The 20355-nt window shown below is 39.9% G+C and overlaps 1 protein-coding gene across 4 annotated transcripts in view; it reads left to right on the top strand.

Annotated features, from left to right (window-relative positions):
* The window catches only part of ARMC2 (armadillo repeat containing 2), a 249466-nt gene that overhangs the window by 198311 nt on the left and 30800 nt on the right, over nt 1–20355 (top strand). For all 4 annotated transcript variants that reach the window (XM_036872252.1, XM_036872251.1, XM_036872253.1 and 1 more), the window contains 2 exons: nt 11250–11395; nt 15171–15270. In XM_036872252.1, coding sequence (XP_036728147.1) covers nt 11250–11395; nt 15171–15270 — 246 coding nt within the window. The remainder of the gene's footprint in view (nt 1–11249; nt 11396–15170; nt 15271–20355) is intronic.

Genomic DNA, 20355 nt, shown 5'->3' with positions numbered 1-20355 from the left:
TAGTAACTCCCTCCTCACTGCCCACCACTCACCGGGCACTGTCATCATCTCCAAAGCCTTCCTCTGAACCTGCCTGGGATCTGGCGGGGGCGGGGCTTACACAGCCCGAGGCCTCTCTCAGGAGCGCAGTTAGCAGCCCACATCCCCGTCCAGCAGGAGAAAGGGGCCCATTATTGCCTCCACCTGAGAATGTGCTCCTGCTGTGGTCACCAGGAGCCATTTGTGTCAACTGTACACTGTCACTATGTGTGTGTATGTTTACACATTTGGGGGAAGGGAGATACTGTTTTAGGCTATTTCATTTGCAGAATCCCCTGAACTGGACATTCCCTTGTGTTTAATTAAAACAAAGAAAAACTGTTTCGTATCATCCGAATGATAAAAATGTAAGCAACTTGACTTCACTATAAGAACAGATGAAAATCTCTACTCTTGCGAATGTGTCGCACTGACTGGCTTTTTACCAGCTCGCTCATGTGCACATTCACCCAAACAGATCTGGCCATGGGCAGAATTGTTCAATTACACCAGCTCTGAGAACCGGTAACTCTAACTCAAGGCATTTTTTAAAAGCAACTTTGTTCAATTGAAAAAATAAATAAATGACTTGCGGCTGTACTAACAGAATAATGTCTGTAAGCCAGAGAGAACACGGCAAGGCAAAAAGATAAAGGCAGGACTTCCTCTCCTTTATGACTTTCACTGCTGTAAAACTTTGTGCATTCTACCATCCGGCCCAGTACTATAGTCGTCCTGTCTCCCTAAAGCAGCCCTGTTGGAGGCCATTGAATGAGTAGAAGGTGTCTGAAGCTGGGTCCTGCAGGTTGTGTAGGATTTGGGAAACTGTCACTGCGGAAAAGGGATACGGTGTGTTTGCGGGCTGCTGAAAAGGTAGGTCTGTCCAGAGCAGAGAGTTCCGTGGGGGAGGCGTGGGAGGTGAGATTCAGAGGCTACGGTCATGGGCCTCGAATACCAGGCTGCAGAGTGCAGACCTGGAGTAACACAGAGCAGCTGGAGGTCAGTGCAAGGGGAGGAGGAGATGAGATCAGAGTGGCAGACAGGTGGGCATGCGCAAGGTATTAAACTGATAAAGGCCGAAAAGCTGAAATGTGACAGGAGGAGAGTGTGTCAGTGGTACGGACGGATTGGAGGGTTAAGATCTCACACACAGCAGCCCCAATTAAGAGGTGTTGCTGCAGTTATTAGATTTTAGACTGATTATAATGGAGCTAAAGGATCGAGATCAAGGAATGGGCACAAAAGAAAAAAAAGCTCCTCCACAGCATAGGGGCCAGTGATGCTTAGAGGAAAAAATACTGAAGTGTTGAGATTTTTGAAAGTTTCCTTTACATTCTTTCTTACATATATGTGTTTGTGTACACATACATGTATGTTTATCACTGCACTGCTGACATCAAGAGATGTTGATTTCACAAGTGTCTGTGCAGTGGCTGCTCTGTGCCAGGCGTGCTTTGGGTGGTTAGTAAGGCAGTGGAGGGCAGGAGAGCTGCCCTCCAGGGGCCTCTTTTTGATGATCCCCATGTCCAGATAATAGTATTCTGATGCCTTATTCTTTTACAAAACCCTGGTACTTCCACGAGTTCAGTTCTACCTGTCGGATGCTTAATAGCACTTTGAGAAGGTTGAGAGGATGATCAATGATGCTCAGAGGGACCAGCACCGCTTTCCACTAAGTGGAAGTATTAATATTCCCAGTCTGGCAAAACTGGAGACAGGAGTTTGTCTGCAAAATCATTAGCGTAAAGAAGGTTAATCTGTGCATGATCACTAAATTCCAGAATGTTAGGCTTTCAGGAGAGCTCCCTGAAACCTGGAAAAAGAGAAATACAGACCAGCTAAAAGGCTAGGCCCCCTAGATTCCAGCATTAAATTGCATCACCTAAGGAGGTGACACAGACGAAATAGGGGTTTGTCAATATTAATCTCGGCGGATTATCAGGAGGTGTTAGGGTTCATTTCTGACTTGTAAGGGCCAGCAATTGGGAAGGGATAATACAGGAACTGAGGAAAATTCCTGGAGTCACCTCCATCCGAAAGTCTGTTGTGGTTTCCATCGTGCCGCCTTTCTGGGGACTGGAGAAGAGTCTTTGTATGCGTCACAGTCACAAACAAGCCCCAGTTCCCCTGGTGTCTCATTTGTCCTCTTGTGTCTTGAGGACACTATGTACAAAGCTGCTTTACTGTAATTGAAGAAAATCTCAAGGTACTCACATTTACAGTTAGGTAATTTGTAGGTATATAACGTAACGATTAAACCCAGGTTGATTTAAACTAATGTTCCTATTTTTATGGATTCCTTTGTATTTGCAGCCTTTTCTTCTTTACAGCCTGACCCACTTGATTTTGAGTTCAATTCTTAGAGAAATGTATTCTTTCCCTGCTTTAGATTTAACATTTTTGAAGTTAGAACTGTCTGGCACCCCTCAGATAACATGGTTTCTTTCCTTTGTCTTACACCTGGTTTCTCTTCTCTGACCTCTAAACCTGCCACCCAGAGGGTCAAGTCCTAATCTTTCACCCTTCTTGCTCAGTACAGCTCCACTGTCCAATTCTTCCTTTTTCTAAGTGGAAGTTTCTCAGGAAGGTCGGTCCTCCCACCCCTTGGCAGTCCCTCTCCTCCACTTTGGCTCTAGAGTGTGGGGGAAAGGAGAGTGAATTAAACAGAGATTTGACCCTGGGTAGCTCAGAAAATGATAATGTTATTGTCAGAAATTAGAGGGTTATGTAAGGGAACTGATTTGGCGAGAGGAGGGAGGGAAATGATGTAATTCGCCCTTGTGTAAAACTTTTAAGGTGCCAGCAGAACAGCCAAGTGGGACTGTCTGGTAGGAAACTGGAGAGAAGAACCCATGCTTAGCAGAGAAAGTAAAGCCAAAAAAGCGGACTTAGCGTCATCTACATGGAGTTGACCGTTGAAGTCGAGAAAGACAATGATACTACTCAAGGGGAGAGTAGAGAGAGAGAGTGGGCCTAGAGGAGGGCTGAGGACAGATGCCATAAAATGGCCAGATTTGTGGAATAGGGAGAGACAAGAGAAGTGACCAGAAAATTCAGAAAGGACAGTATGGAAGAGGGTAGAGATTTTAAGAGCAAGGATTGGTCAGCTTTGGCAAGTGCTACGGCGAGCACACAGGGGAAGAGGAATTCCGCTACTGTGTTGGGGGGTGATTTGAGTGGGCAAGTGGGGTCGTGTCCTGTTGCAGGGGGTCTGTCCACACTCTCTTTAAATCTTAAATGATATGTTTTGATATAGTTGGGTTTTTGTTTTTTAATTTCTAAGCCCTAGAGTAAACTCCCCGCTTTGGCTGATGCGAGTTTGCTCCTGTATTGTGTATTCCGCGTCCCCAGCACGCGGTACCATCGTCTTCCGGAGCCCTGATGGTCCCTCTGGCTTTGTGCCCGGCGGGGACAGGGCTCAGTGCTGCCTCATGGACTAGGGACGGGAGCACAGGCCTGAGCTGGCAGTTCAGCTCTGACATCCTGTGAGCCTTGCCCTCCTCATCTCCCAGTGACTGGCCGTGCCTGGGGTAGAGGGTAGTCAGGAGAGTTAAACAAGATGATCTATTGAAGCACCTATAACAGGACATGGCACGTAGATGGCACTCAGCAGAAATTTATTAAAGTGAGATCAGAATCACCAAAACTTGAAGCTTCAAAGAGCAGTTACTTCTGATAAGAAAAAAATTAATCACAACAATTAAGATGACAGAGTTAAAGATGGATTTCATCTTTGTGTATTTTTTGTGTGTGTAGCTTTCCTTTTTATCTTTTATTTTGAACTCAGTATAGGTTCACAAGATGTTGCAAAAATAGTAGAGGGGTCCTATTTACCCAATCACCCTGCTTCTCCCAATGATGACATCTTACATAACTGTAGGACATTATTAAAAGGGGGAAACTGATATGGGTACGATACAATTAACTATTTTACTTATATGCATATTATTTTTGAGATTAGGTGAATCTCTTTTTTTGTCACAGTCTTCAGCTTGCTTATTAGGCTTGCTCATTTTTTAATGATGTATTTGTTCGTGGGAAGGGGAGCTATTTCTACTTATGAGGTTTCCTTCCTATAAAGGAATACCCAGTAGTGTAACTGACCACTCAGTCATCCAACCGGCATGAGAGAGTGGGCAGTCAGAGCCTACTCTTCCCTTTCCTGGGAAAGGGCTACCTATAGGCAACTCGTGTTCAACTTTGACTCTCCACGGATGGCATACCTGAAGATTTGGGGTGAGTCAGAGATCCCAAACATGTAATGCCTTGGGCTTTGAGTTAGAAATAAGAGAGAGACTAAGGCAGATGGGGAAGAAAGTTGAAGGATGTAGTTTATAGCTGAGGTCGGTGTGCTTTCTAATCCTGAACCCCTGAATCAGATTTGCCCACCCAGTCACAGGCTGCGCCTGCCCCAGGAGGAGCAGAGGAGAACACCTGTGCTCACCAAGCAGGAAGTGAGGGGTGGAGAGTGACCAGGAGATTATGCTAAGAAATGTCACCTCACAAGGAAGGAACATCATGTGTGGGAAGTAAGTATTCCTATGCCACCTGCTTCTGGGGAGAGCCATTTGCTTTTCAATTGCTGTCATATCTGCTCAGTTTCATCTCTTCCCTGTAGACATATTAGTTGTGGCAATAAAGAAATGTTACTAACTTTAACATGTAATTCTGAAAATCAGTGTTATTACTCTGTAGTTCTTAAAGCATTATCTTTTTCAGACTCATTTTCGTTATTTTACTGCTCTGGCATTCTATATAGTTTAGATGACATTCAAATTTCAGCTGTATTGATACATATAATAGCCACAACTGGAAGAATCAGCTACCTACTCATTTTACCAAGGTAACTGACATAGTGGCAGTAAATGGAGAAACAATAATAAACATAGGCAAATGTTAAATAAGAGTCTCAAAGTAGCGCACTGGAGCTTGAGGAGGGAAGAACCATTTCCTGCAGCAGTAGGACACTCATGGTAGGAATGTGCCAAATAGGCTCCACAGCCAGGCACCAAGCATTACTGAGGATTGCGAATTAATATTACTTTCACATGCATGTATCTTAACTCCAAGGAGATGCTTAGGAAGTTTTGGAACTAGTGGTTTCATGTATATAGTGGCATCTTACAATTGGTTTCCTTTTTCTCAGGCAGAACTGTACTAATCATACATGAGACAATATGAAACTTCTTGGGTTACCACATGGGCTCTGGTTTTGGCATATATGTGGTCTCAATTGGGCACAAATCCAGAAAATGAATATGCTTTCATTAATAGAGGGAGATGGTTTTGCTGAGGTTGGAAAATGGTGTGGCTTTGGTCTTAAATCATTTGACACTGTTTGTGGTCTCTGGCGGCTGTGTTTATTCTTTCACATCATCAGCGGGAAGTGAACCATTTTGCAGTTGGCAGTTAAGTTGAGATAAAGCTCTAGGGATTTTGGTTATGGATATTCCAGATGATTGAGCAATAAAATGAATGCTTTTAGGAGACAGTCAAATGGAGCAGGGGAGACAACAGATGAGGAGTCGTTAGAGCCCCAGATGCCCACCTACCTGGAGCTGGTAGACTTTCTGAGCTTCACTTTCCTCATCTGAAAATTGGAGCTCAGGATACCTTTCCTGTCTACAACATTCAGGGAGCAAATGAGATCAAGCTCACAAGATAGCTTTATAAAAAATAAAGTAGCTGCTCATATTTTTTTCATAATAGCATTCAATGTATAAAAATAAAATGACTCTTGGTGCTAATTTTGGTAGAGGAAGCATAATAACTTTCAGACTGTTAGTGCAATTTTCAATTGCATTATGTTCCAAAGCTTTCTTTGAAAGCCGGTTTTTTGAAATTGGGAAAATATTTCTCCAAGGAATAATACCATGATTGACGGCGAAGTTCCCGGGCTACCCACAGAGCCTGTTCAATTTCTGATGCACCTAAACAGGAATTCTGTGGTGGGCTGTGAGCTGCAAGCCCCTCCGATCTGGGCCAGCTCTGATGGCTGAATGCCTCCTAGGGCAGAAGAATCTGGTGAGTTCCCTGGGGACTGAGGACTCTGATGGAGGGAGGGTGCAAAGGGAGTAGAGAAGTCATCCACTCGAGAAATGAGCAGTATATGGAGGCTCAGGTGGACCAAGGAGCCCTCCCCACCGTGCGCCCACCCACGTGCAGTAGAGAATGCTGGGGATGAGGCCACAGCTGCTGGGCCTGCACTGTCATTCTTAAGTTCATTAATCGAAATCAGGAGGGCCTCATATTTTAAGGCAAATATTTCATGTGTTTGCTTGGGTTTTTCAAATAATTAATAATTGGTAACATAATTTAAAATCGATAATGAAGTACCTAAATTGATTTTTTTAAATGCTAAATCTTTTGAATTCTAATTTTGCTTTACTAAAATGCTTTTTGAGCCATTATAAAATAATCCCTTCTTGATAGAATTTTTCCCTTTAAAATGGGTCTCCCAATGTTGACTGCATGGTGAAGACTTTGAGGCCCAACTAATTCAGTGTGAGATAGGACAGCTTTGCCAAACTCACCAGGTGTTTTACCTGGAGATGCTGATTGAGGTTGGGGCCCAATCTTATGATCAAGGAGTTTGGGGAAACCCAGAGAGAAAAAGCTGCCGCAGGAAAAGTGGGCACCACAAAGCTGCAGAGTGTGTGTGTGGCTCAGTCATTTTCCAGCAGTAGATTAGCAACCAGAATCACACCGGCATGTTTCTTTCCTGATATATACCAAACATTTAGGTCCCCTTTTGTCCCAGACATCATCTAACAGCTGCTAATAAGCAAGGACACTTAAATTTTTATCAGTCCTTTTTGTGGATTACCAGTTCCACATTCTTCTCCTTTTTCTTCTTCCCACTGGTTGCCTTCTGACTCAGTATATCTGTCCCAAGGGGTTGCACATTAAGTGATGGGAAAAAGAAGAATGGAAACTCCAGTTTTTCAGTTTGCTATTTCTTGGTGAGATGACAGTTAAGAGGTTGGGAATTGTTCCAGTAAAGTCCTTTAGAAGCTAAACAAGCATCTGTGTATGCATCTGACTTCTACTTCTTTTTCTTTTTTTGTCATAAAGTATTTGAGATGGCTTAAAAGATTATATGCAGTAAAATAGAAGAGTACATAACTCAGTGGAATTAGGAACAATATAGACAAGCATAGAAAGTTAAGAAAGGAACAGATACATGTCTCCCAGCATGAATCTCGGACTTCGGTGAACTCCTGCTTGGGACAGGCCCGTGGGTTGGGCTTTCCCGCGGGGTGGAAAACAAGTCTCAGCGGCAGAGCACACAGCTCATTAACAATTTCTGCAAATATATCTCTGTTAAAAAGTTGGAGCAAGGCTGAGAGTTAAGTGGGTTGACTTGGAATTTGCCTTTACTGTTACCACAGTATTTAGCTAGACTCTCCTCCCACTGATCTCTTTATATTTTTCCCAGAAAAAGCCACTTGTCTGTGCACAGTGTTCAGCCCCAGCCCCTCCCACAGTGAGATCGTTGGCTCACAGCCAGCCTTTCAAATGGGGGGCCTTCACGGCTGCATCTGCCTGGCGACCTCCTTCTGACCCTCCTCCCCCCGGGGATTTAAGCTCTGGTTTACCACCAGGCCTCTGCTAATGCCGGCACTTTCTTGTCAGAGGCTTCTTAAAGGGGAAAAGCCTCCTTTTCTGTCTCCCGTCTCCCTTGTCCCTTCATTTCCTTCCTCCTCCTCCTTTCCTTCTTTCCCCTCCTCATCCGCTCTTCCTTCCCTTCTCCTGCTGTGTATCATCCAGTAAGCTTTTTATGGGCATATTTATTGTCCTCTGGGTAGGAAAAGGACTAAGAAACTGGACTGTGGAGGAGCTCACAGTGGGAGAGAAGGTGCCTGAAACTAGTGGTTAGGAGTCTGTGATGGGTGTGAAACAGAAAGGTCTGTTCACCTGGAAGAGAAGCAATCAACTGCTGAAAAGTCTTCACAGAGGAGAAGTGAGCCTGAGCTGGGTCCATAAACCCGAGCAGGAGGTGAGCAGGTTGGAGAAGGGGCGGCAGAGTGTGATGGAGGGGGACATTCTGGGCAGAGGCAGTGGTCCATTCAAAGGCTTGGAATTGTGAAAGGATGAGGAGTTGTGTGTGGTGCAGAGTCTGAAAGATGGAGAGGGAGGAAGGGGGAGGTGAAGGAGATGATCTTGCAGGGGGTGAACCGTGCTTTAGAGAGTGAATAGCCTTTAGGATATGGATTTTGCCCACTAGGCCACCGGAAGTCAGAGGAAGTCTTTGAACAGGGAAGGTTGGGTTTCAAGATGCTTCCTCTGGCAGCAGGGAGATGCTGTGGGGAGATGAGCCCAGCAGTGGAGAGAGTGTGGAAGGAGCCCATGCAGGGAGTGTAGAGTTTGGGAGAGAGATGAAGTGGGCTTAAACAGAACCAGCAACCTTGAAGATGGGAAGAAGAGGTAGAACAGGCGATCAATCAGCTGTTGAAAGGGAAGGAGGGAAAGGAGTTAGGAGCCTAGGAAGGAGCTGCTGTCGTGAATGAGATGAATAGGGAATACACTCGGTCCCCTCCAGGAAGTCCATTTTTCTTTCATCGATTATTTTTTTATTCCTCCGCTCCTTTTAAATCCATCTACCTGAGATATTGTCTGATTCATCCATGGTTTTCTGAATCCCAACCTTTCTATTTATACCAGTGTTTCCTTTGTAGGTATTAATCCATTCGTCCATTCCATCAACAAATGTTTATTGAGGACCCACTGTGTGCCAGGCACTAGATTTGGGCCTGGGGGGCACAATGGTGAAAAGACAAGTGTTACCCTCACTGGAAGCTTCTAGTATAGAGAAATAGACAATAAACATATATTAAATAACCTAACGTAAAGTAGTTTGTGGGGGGGGGGTGTGGTATGAGGTGAAGTTTGAGGGGTTGGCAAGAGTCAGACCATACCACGCCTTGTAGACCAAGGTCAGGAATGGAGTCATATTCTAGGAGCATAGACAAAAAGCCAGTAGGGCTTAGGGTGACAGAAAGCAGAAAGGCAAGATTCTGGAATGTGTCTGAAGGTTTGGGACTTGAGACACTGTGTTGATGGTAGTGTCATATATTGAGGCATCACTATGTATTTCTCAAGTGCATGGTATATGTTTCATGTATATTATCTACTAGCATCACAACGGACAAATTTGGAAACATTCAACTCCCTCAACTCCCTGTACTCCATACAATGTGATTGATACAGGCAGTAAATAGATAGGGATTTAAAATCAGGTGATGTGTCACATATAATGTGTGCTTCCACTCTTGATTTGGGCTATTTATAAAAGTTATGTATTCGGGGCGAAAGAACCATGAGCTGTCTTAACTTTTTCTAATGAGGTGAGAAAAAGGGTTGAAAGGGAGGAAAAAAAGCAAAACAAAACTGAGGTTGAAACAAGAAAATAAAAGCTCCTAGGAAAAGTATGGTCCCTCCTGCTGACAGCGCCCCCTGCCAGAGGTTGAGTTGGGGAGCCAGAAGATGACAACAGATTGAGGTGCCCCAATCTGTGAAGCCTTGGGGCCAGAGAAGGGGAGGCGTTTGTGTGCACCGTGGGTGGAATGAGTGTTCCATGATCTGCCACGGTCTCTGTCTGTCTGGTTCAGGCCAGGATTCACATGGGCATCTGTGCTCTTTGATGTCGGAGTGGGGAAGCTTCTGAGTCACCCTTTGGATTGACATAAACCAGCAGTGCTCCAGTGCCTGGGCTGTCTCTGAAGAAGGAGAACAGGTAGAGCCAGGGTCCGATGATGAGAATTTTCCATTTTATGGCAGTGATGGCTTGAAATGCCTAGAATGGTTTGTTAGCCTTCCGTAGCTTAAGAGACTGCGTTGTAGATCCCTGGTCAAGTGGAATGCTAGAGTAGTTTGTTTCCCCTCCAGTGTTTTGGATACTGAATCTTTCAGGGAAGAATTTACTAAATTGCTACATAATTGAATTGACTACAAAAGACTTGCACACATTTATTTGAAGTATTAATTTTATTTTCTCTGCTTTAGAAGGTAGTGGGTTATATTTTAACAAAATCTTTTTGTTGCGGTTGTTACAAAGGAAAGCTAATCAAAGGTGCATGTCATCTTAATAATTGTTTTCAAAGTTTATTAATTATGGCTTTATATTTACATAATGCTCTACAGTGTACAAAAACAGTGTTACATTTTTTCCATCTGATACACACAACCCTGGCTGGTGAGCAGGGGTTGTAACCCCCTTTTCACAGATGAGGAAATGGGGAAGCTGAGGAATGAGTGAGTGCCTCAGTCACTTATTTAGGAAGAGATTTTGGACTTGAATCTTCATCCTTTGACTCTACGGCCAGCGATCTCCCTTCTTCTGCATTTTGGGTGTGAAGACCCACAGCAAAGGCGGGGATGGGACCCATGATTTTTGAGCTCCTGTTAGTTAATCAGCAGTGGCAATGCCACTCATGCATCTCATCTCATTGAATCCTAATAACTCCAGGGCAGTTATCACCATCCCCACTTTACTGTTGAGAAAAATGTGCTCTGGGAGGTTAACTAACCTAAACTGGTGAGTGGTAGGGCTGGGATTTGACCAGACCCTTCAACTCCCAAGCTGACTCTCTTAACCAGTAGCCTGCCTGTACTATCTCACGAGGAAAGATCACCCTGCATATTTAAAATTATTAGATAACAGCAACTTTCATTTTATGGATTTATTAACTTGTTCTCCACTTTCAGACAAGGGTTAAAGTACATAGCTTTTCTGAACATTTTTTACAAAATAAGACAAATTTGCAAGACATCAATTCTTGCCACTTGGAAGAGAATGAGCCTAACAGTCTTAAATATTCTTTGGCTACAGCATTGTTATTTGATGGTATTTATAAGAATATGGAACAAGGAATTTCTGTTCTGTGGAACTCATGTGTTATGTCACAGGGTCAATTGATGATCTTATGACTTCTACTAAACCCAGATGACGATTTGCTTAACCCTGGGGTTTTGGTATACTAATTGCTTCTTAACACGAATATTTCATTCATTACTTTTGAACCAAAGTGGGCTTTCTTTGTATTCATTTCTTGGTTTTCATTTTGTGCTACTTGTGCATATAGGCCCACGTTCTCTGATGGGAGATGCATAACAGGGCCTCGGTTTAGCTACTGATGTAATGAAACTTTTGGTATGAATTATGCTGTGCCGATCAGTGTTGCTGTATTTTCTAATTTTAAAAAATGACACTAATGTGCTTTTTTTCATAGATGACTGCTACGCTGAGAAACTTGGTTGACTCACCACTAGCAAGAAGTAAGTTGCTAAGCATCAGTGCCCTTCCCCAGCTCTGCACAGTGATGGGACAGTACATAGGTGACAAGGAGGTCTGCACCAATGTTGCCAGAATATTCAGGTAGGTAGACTAGGAAAACAAAGTAGCCTTACAAAAATGCTAATGTTTAGATTTAGGGGGTTATTTTTAATATTTGTGTGTGTGACTGGCAAGGAATCCTGTTTTTGCTTTTTATGTCACCTCAAAGAAAAGGTTAATCTAGTGGCCCGAGTTTTTAAAAAATGATTTAAACTAATGACTTCATTTCTTATGTATTTCTATTGTGACTCTAAACTCATTGATTTTAAGTTACTGTAACTAAAGTTGTGAGTTGTCCTAGTATTTTTACAAAACAAACAAACAAACAAACAAAACTTCCTCTCAGCTTATTGGAGATAAAGGGCTATATCACAAAACATGGCAAACCTTCTGGTGTGCTTGGAAACGATGCTTATGGGTTTTAACTGAAAAAGGAGGCCATTGCTTAGAAAGACTGATCTGACTTAATTTGTAATTGAAGGTCATTTTATTTCAGTTGTTTGGCTGAACTTTGGCTCACACATTCACTAGTCATGTTTATACTTACTTTTCTCCAGAAGCAATGATCACCTGAATCCAGGCTGCCTCAAAGCAAGATGTGGCCAAATTTCGGAACTGTCTTTAAATTATGCATTTATATTTCTTCCCTCACTGCTCTTTGCCATTGTTTTTACATAATGATCCTTCTCAAGAGACCCGGGCCTTTCTTGAACTATAATATTGTAGTTGTTTAATGAAATACAAAATTTCCTGAAGACTGAATTGGTAATTGACCCCAATATGAGGATGTGAGTCCAGCTTTGATCTTTTAGCACTGTGCTTTCCTGTCTGGGTACTTAATTCTGGGTACTTAGTCCCATTTTGAAGCACTATAAAATCATAAAGAGTTTATTTTTATATAGGGTGGCATAGTAGAGAATCCAATTTAATTTTTTTTTCCCACGTGGACAGTTTTCCCAGCACTGTTATTGAATACACCATCCTTTTTTCACTGCTTTTGAATGCCTAGTCAGTAGAACACGAGGTTCCATATACTTGCAGGCCTATTTGTGGGCATTCTCTTTGGTCTGTCCTCAGACCAGTTCCATGCTGTTTTTACTATTCTGGTTTTAAGTCTTGCTGTAGGATAAGATGAATCCCTCGCTTCTTTTCTCCTTTAAGATCCAAATTCTTATTTTCTCTTCCTCATGAATTGGAGAATCAGCTAAAGTCCATGACAGGAACTTTGGATTTTTTTTCATGAAACTACACTGACTGTGTAGAGTATCTGGGACAGACGTGGGGATAATTGATTAGCATCTTTATGATATCGAGTCTTCCATCCATAAACATTTGTGATGTCTTCTTCTTTTAATAAAATTGTATAACTTTCTCCAAAAAGATTCTATACATCTTTTGTTAGATACTTTTCTTCACGGCGCTTGCTGCAATTATGAATGCAATCTTCAAAAAAAACCAGTTCTAATGAGTGTTGCTAGTGTATATGGATAGTATTGATGTTTGCTTATTAATCTTGTATCGAGGACATCTTGATTAACATTAGGTCTAAGAGTTAGTCTATAGATTCTCTCCTATTTTCTATGCAAATTATATGCAAATAAGTATAATTTTGTTTTTTTTCCCCATGATTACAACTCTTGGCCCCTGTCCCACCTTTTCTTAGGTGCGTGGCTTAGGATGTCCAATACCAAGTTGTGAGAGTGTTGAGCCAGCTGACTTTCTCCTGAGTTGAAAGGAAATATTTTTGTGGTTTTGCCAGTTGAAATTAATGTTTGTTGTAGGTTTCTGTAGATACCCTTTGACAGTTAAGGAACAATTTTCTCTCATTAATGGATTTTAAGTTTCCTTGAATACTTGCCCCGAATGTATTTTGATTATGTGGATTTTCTTAACAGATTTTCTCATGTTAAGCCATTATATATTGCTAGATTTGCTTAACTAATATTCTGTTTAGTATTTTTCATCTATGGTTATGAGTTACATTGACCTGTACATTTCCTTTCTCATATTGTCCATGTCTGGTTTTAGTGTCAAGTTTATACCAGCCTCATAAAATGAGCTGGGATATATTCCAACATTTTCTCTCTTATAGAAGAATTTCTGAAAATTAAACTTACCTGTTTCTTGAAAAGTTTGTAGAACTTGCTTGAAAGCTGTTTTATCCTGGTGTGTGTATATGTGTGTGTGCATGCATGCATGCATATGTGAATATCATTGACAACTGATTCACTTTCTTTAATAGTTATATGTCTAGTCATATTTCCTATTTCTACTTGATTCAGTTTCTAAAAGTTATATTTTTATAGGAATTTGTCCATTTAAGTTTTCAAACTGTATAAAGTCATCCCAAATATTCTATTACCCTTTTAATCTCTATTGCATCTCTAATTATGCCCCTTTTGTTTATACTATTTATTTAAGAAATACTTATACAGTGCCTACTATGTGCCAGGCAATGTTCTAAGCACTTTCCAAATACTAGTTCATTTATTCCTTATAACAGCTTTAAAAGGTGGGTACTATTATTATTATCTTCACTGTACATATGAGGAGACTGAGGCATAGTGAGGTTTGGTAGTTTTCCCAGGGTCACACAGCCATGATTTAAACCAGGTAGTATGGCTCTAGAATTCATATATTTAAAAGCTATGTAACACCACCTCTTCATTTTGATATTGATTTTTATTCCTTATTTTGATGATTTGTGATGTTTCTCTTTTTCTCTTGATCAGTCTTGCCAAAGGTTTGACAATTTATTAGTTTTTGTGAAGAACCAACAGATTATCGAACCACTCTGTTGTATGTTTATTTTGTATTTTATTCCTTCTGTTCTTATCCTTAATAATCCCTATCTTCTATTCTTTTTGGATACATTATATTTTCTTCTGTTTTGATTAGAAATTCAATTCCTTTCTTTTCAGCTTTCTTAAGGTTATAAATTTTCCTCTAACTACTGCTGTAGCTGCATCTCACAAATTTTGATTTGTAGTGTTTTTGTTATTATTCAGATATAAGTGTTTTTCTATTTTCTTATTTATTTGACCCATAAGTTATGTGTTTTTAAATTTCCAAAAGTAAGTTTTTTAAACAATGTGCTTTTCATTGATTTCTAATTTAATTGTACTTTGACCAGAGAATGTGATCTGAGACACTGGTTCTCTGAAAATTTACTGAGACTTGTTAATGGCCTGGCATTAACAAAAACATGATCAAGTTTTTAAAATATTAGTGATGCTTTACCTATTAATCTATCACTTAATGAGAGATTTATGAACATCTCCCAATTTGAGGTAGGTTTGTCAACTCTACCTTGCGAGTTTCATTGTTTTCTTGCTTACTTTTGAAAATTTGAAGCTGTTTTCAAGGCTTTTTGCCTTAAGGTCTATCTTGCCTGATATTAATATACCACTAACAGCCTAGTATATTTGAGCATTTTAACATTTACTTCTACTGGAGTCCCAGGAGATTGACTGGTTAATATCCAGCCAGATTTTGTGTAAATTTCTTAGCTTGTGTTTTCTGAACCACATGGGCAGTGTAAATTCATACCTTGTACAAGTGTTAGAGGCTTCAGGTTTCTCTTTTTCAAAGAACTTGAAAAAAAATATTCCCTCCTCCCACTCTGTGCCCCCGGAGTCTAGAGCAGACAGTGCACCTCCTTGAGGCTTCTCTGGACTGGTGTGTACAGTATTTCCAGACTGCTTTTCATGCACAGGACAGTGCTTTGAAGGTCTGCATTTAACGTGACCCTAGGTATAGTTGAACTTTATTGAAAAACAAAGTTTATTTTTATTTTTTCCATTTGACGTTTCTGCAGCAAAGTTACTACTTATCATGACTGCTGTGTAGCCTTGGCCAACTACTCCAGATGCTATGCCTTGTTTTTGAATCTGATAAACAAATACCAGAAGAAGCAGGTCAGTCTTTCATACATTTAATTCTTCAATGTGTCTTTGCATTGGTGTATTTGTGTAAGCCCATGTTTTTTTTGTTTTTTTAAATATTTATTTATTTGGCTGCGTTGGGTCTTAACTGTGGCACGTAGGCTCAGTAGTTGCAGCCAGCGGGCTTAGTTGCCCCGCAGCATGTGGGATCTTAGTTCCCTGGCCAGGGATCAGACCTGCGTCCCCTGCGTTGGAAGGCGGATTCTTTACCACTGGACTGCCAGGGAAGTCCCTGTGTAATCCCACGTTGAATGACTTTATGTTTTGAATGTATAGGTTTCTATTAGAAGCTTCCATCCGATGTGTAACGAGCTTCCCCAGGAGGCAGAGTTCCATGGAGGAGGTGGGGAGGGAGTAGTTTGAGGGAGAAATGGCCTCAGTAGGATGTGGATGCAGTAGGAGGATTCACGATTTGGGGTGCAGGGTGGGTGGACCCCCCCAGTGTTGCTCCTCCCAGTGATCTGTGGACCCATACATGAGCGGCATCTTTGGGTGGGGTGGGGTTAACCGGGTTATTTCCAGGCCCCCCGCCCAGGCCTGCTGAGCCAGCCGGGTGCACATGGGCCTAGCCATCTGCACTTTAACAAGAACTGCAGCGACTCCTGATGCAAACTAAAGTTTGGGATCTCCTGCGCGGGATATAGTCTAAAGATTCTTCTGGCCCTGAAATTCTCTAATTCCTTGACACTGCTGTATTTAGAAGATGACATTTCTAGGTAAGTATTTAAAGGAAATAATTTGGTTTTAATGGATTGGACAAAAATGTGTATAGCTGTTTAAAAGAAAAAAAAAGGAAGAACTCACAAATGACTTCCCCTTAATAAAATTATAATAGTACAAATGTTAATTTTTATTATAAGTTTTTGAATATTCATTAAATGCAGTATATAAATAAAATGCTTAAAGTGACATCAACTCTTTAGTAGAGACGGTTTATACATGAAGACAATATATATTCATTTGAAATGTGGTAAATTTTCAAAATCACATAGTAGGTATCACCAGTTTAAAACCAAATAATTTATGTATATACTAAGACCATTTTAATATAAAGCTTTGTGTTTATTTATATTAACCATCTCAAAACCACCTCAAAATATAATCCCTGTTTGCCACAAACAGCATTGAACTTATTCTTACCCAGCCAAGTACTTCTGCTGAGAATGACTAAATTTATCATATTTTACACTATTATCAGCTATTTATTAAATGGTTACTAGTGTCTTTTTGGTTATATAGATGGTAGAGAAATTTCTATGCTCATATTACACCATTACTACATTTTAAAGATGATAAAACTTTGCTTAAAGTGTTAATGTTTCTATTTAACTTTAAAAAACTGATTCACAAATAGGCACTTGAGTTCCTGATTCTGAGTATTTGGATTACAGATGCTTTTCCCTATGTATTTTGTGTTTTCTTTAAATTACATACCTTGAAAGATTTCCTGGTAGAAGAATTTGCTGTGTCAGGTGAAGAATGAATTTGATTAATGTACCTTAAAGTAGTCACAGTGTTAATTTAAGTGTCCATTAAGCATTTATTGATTTAGATTTTGGTACAATATATTACCAGAACTCTAATCTTTAGACAAGTGAAATAACCCCACAGGAGCTTAGGCACTCCTAGTCCTAGTTTTCTTTTTTAAAGAGAAAATTAAAAGGGTAGAAAAGATAATTTGCTATAACATTAAAAGAAACTTTTCAATATTATATCTAAAAAGGGATTTAGTTATGGATTTTATTTTGTAGTCTTGTTTTATGGGGTTCCTTTATGGGTTTTAATTGTAATATTATTTTACCATCCTTGTTTCTTTTTTGCTTTGGTGTTTTGATCATGGATGACTTAGATTAGATGTAACTGGAGAAGGTGTTTTCAAATGTGGATGAAAGAAAACACTTCTGTTTTACAGTTTGACTTCAAGTTATGTCATAACCCGTAATTTGTTTGAAAAGGAAGAAAACTTGTCAGTTCAGTACTGACAAATAGCCCTGTTGTCTTACAGCATTATGAGCACATAACTGTTTCTCTGATTGTAGCTTAGATGATGGTCATATTTAATAAACAGTGAAAAGTCCTGGTATCTTGCTAATATTAGATACTTGAGATGTCAGTATGGTTAAGGATATGCTTTTTCTGGTTCAAGGGACTAAATGTCTTAAAGTTTAATTGGCATAAAATTTTAAGGCACTTCTTACTGAACTACTTTTCACTTTGGACCAATAGTTGTCTATAAAGCAAAATTGGTGTTTAAAGGGCATATTCTTCTTTATTGATTTATGTTTTAATTTTGTGTTCCTGTTAAAGTTATTTTGGTCCAAAGAAGAATAAAGAGCACCTTGCAAACTAAGTACAGTAACATGTTGTTTTCAGAACCATCAAGGAAATGTGTAATTTATCCCCTTAATCACCAAAATTATTTTAATCATTGTGGTAAAATCATATTCAAATATATTGCATATTTCCTTGCCTGCTTAGAAGATATTAAAAATAATTTAACCTCTTCTTGATGCCAAAGGTCAATATTACAGGTATTAATTGTTACTCTAGAGGTTATTTGTCCTACATTGGGAGCATGAGTCTATTGATAAGGTTCTTTAAATGTCTGTGTCTTCTTCTTGTAGATTTCTCTCTCCCTTTCCATGGTTGTTAACTTTGTCTTTGGTAATCCTTAACTGTCTTTTGCAATTATTTGCAATTAGCAGGGGAACTTCATTACCACACTTGTTAAAAGTAACACCTAAATAGTCTAAAAATTGAACATGAATAGGTTCTTAGAGAGAAGGGCTTGAGGGACTCTTTGATGAAGTTTCTCTTGTCCCTTCTCATCTTCAAAAGCCAATTCATGTTTCAAGATGTAGCACTAGTGTTCCCTTCTCTGTGAAGCCTTCTAAGAGCAGCCAATTTTTCCCTCATCAATGCTTCATTTTCTTTTTATTTTTAAAATGTTTGTAGCAGCTTTATATGTAATAGTCAAAAACTAGAAACAACCAGATGTCCTTCACTGGATAAATGGCTAAACAAACTGTGGAATGTCCATACCATGGAATGCTATTCAGCAATAAAAAAGAGTGAACTATTTATACACACTACAACTTGGACGAATCTCCAATTATGCTGAGTGAAAAAAGCCAATCCCAAAAGGTTACATACTGCATGCATCATTTTGAAGACTTTAATGTAGCTAGCACACCCAGTTAGTATAGCCAGAGCTAAGGACCCAAGCAGTATGTCCCTGACCTCAACCATTTCACTATTATTAAGAAAAATTAACCAAAACTTAGAACTAGGGTGTGGGGTAGGAGCCTAGATGTCCTGACAAAGTCATGCTGGGGCATTAATGGGCAGGGCTTAATTCTCAAGGAGAATATATCTTTGTTTAAACTTGCTGTTTACTATTTGATTAGAACCCAGACACTATAAAGTTACACATTAATTTGTAGATTTCTCTCTGGTAGACAAGATAACCTCAAAGTTATGTTTTGTTACCTTTAGGCTATTAGCCAGGTGTGTATCTAACCTAGTAATCTTATTCTAACATTCTTTTTAATGCCTGTAAACACCCAGTTCTTTGATTGTTCGTGGAGCTCACTTTACCATTGTATTGGCTTCCCTCATTAAATGAGATAATTTTTTTAATGTGTTAATTTTATATTTCTATGAGAGCCATGTTAACTTTTTAAAAATTATACTTTGACTCTATATTGTCTTTTACTTATGCAGAAGAATGAAATATTACAGTTTTGAACCATCTTTGATTTTTTTCTAGTAAGAAAAAATATGTATAATTCATATTTTCCTCAAAACCAAAATATTTTAGAAGAGCAGGGAAATTGTTCAGGCTACAAGGAAGTAGTTATGTGTCCCAACTATTTCCTAAAATCACTAACCAAAAGCTCTCATAGGTCTTTGTAAATATTTCTTCTGTGATTCTCCAAATGTTATCATGTGCGTAGCTACCTCACCCACTGTTGGGATTTCCTAAGGACACAGTCTTTGTCTTTATAAACCTGAGATGATTCTTGGCATAACAGACTCATGACAAAAATGCTGAAAGAATGAATTTTGAGTATGTGAGATGCTTTGGAATCTGTAAAGTATTATACAGTATTTTTTTCTAGTTGTCTAGTACTTCTTCCTTAAATGTTTACTTTCTTCTTCCTACTTTGGAGGAGGAAATAATAATTTTCCCCACATTTTTCACATTGCTGGGCTGCCATACACAATGGCAAAACAGAAATGATGGATCTTAAATTACTTCGGACGGGCACAGCATCTTAGGTTCCTGTTCCCCTTGGCCCAGGTGACCAGTCGGATAAGATTTGTTTTTCCTCTTTGCCTGGAGATAAAAGTGATTTTCAGAAACCGCACACCACATTCTGATGTGAGTGTATTAATCTTCGGTGGCTCAAACTTTGCTCCATCTGAGGTTTACTTGGACGCTGAGGCTTTGAACTGATCTTTGAAACATACACCAGTCCTCCAGCAACTTTTAAAATAGAGTTATTACTTCCTGGAACTATTTTTGTTTCAGCTCTAGGAAATGTTTCTCTAAGGCTAACTTGGATTGTGGACACATACGTACTTTGGAGGCTTTATAGTCTCTTAATTTACACAGATATCACCCAGGGATTAATAATCAGAAAGAGTCTATAGACTTTTTTCTGAGAGGTTAGTGTTGCCTTTGTCTTAAAAGTCTGAAGACTACATTGGCAGTTGGGAGATTTCATTTTTCTGGGCCTTAGCCATAACATAAATCATGAATCATAAATCATGTTATGGCTAAGTATATTTTCGAAGAACATAGAAACAAAAATCTAAAACAAACAAACAAAAACAAAAAGAAAAATCCTCTCTAGTAATAAATGAACTGTCACCTACACACACCTCTTTAAGTGTTTTTTATCAACCAGGTGAGGAGCTTGGCAGGAAACTGCCCAGCCACTTCCACAGTCCACCTGGGGGGAAATCCTGCTTGGAACTGGGTAGTACCAGAGCTGATGGCTGATGGGAGAAGTAGAATATTTCCTCCCCCATCCGATGCTGTTTCCCATTAAA

This window comes from Balaenoptera musculus, chromosome 12 (assembly GCF_009873245.2).
Source record: "Balaenoptera musculus isolate JJ_BM4_2016_0621 chromosome 12, mBalMus1.pri.v3, whole genome shotgun sequence".
Classification (NCBI taxonomy): Eukaryota; Metazoa; Chordata; class Mammalia; order Artiodactyla; family Balaenopteridae; genus Balaenoptera; species Balaenoptera musculus.
This window is presented reverse-complemented; position numbering and strand designations above follow the sequence as displayed.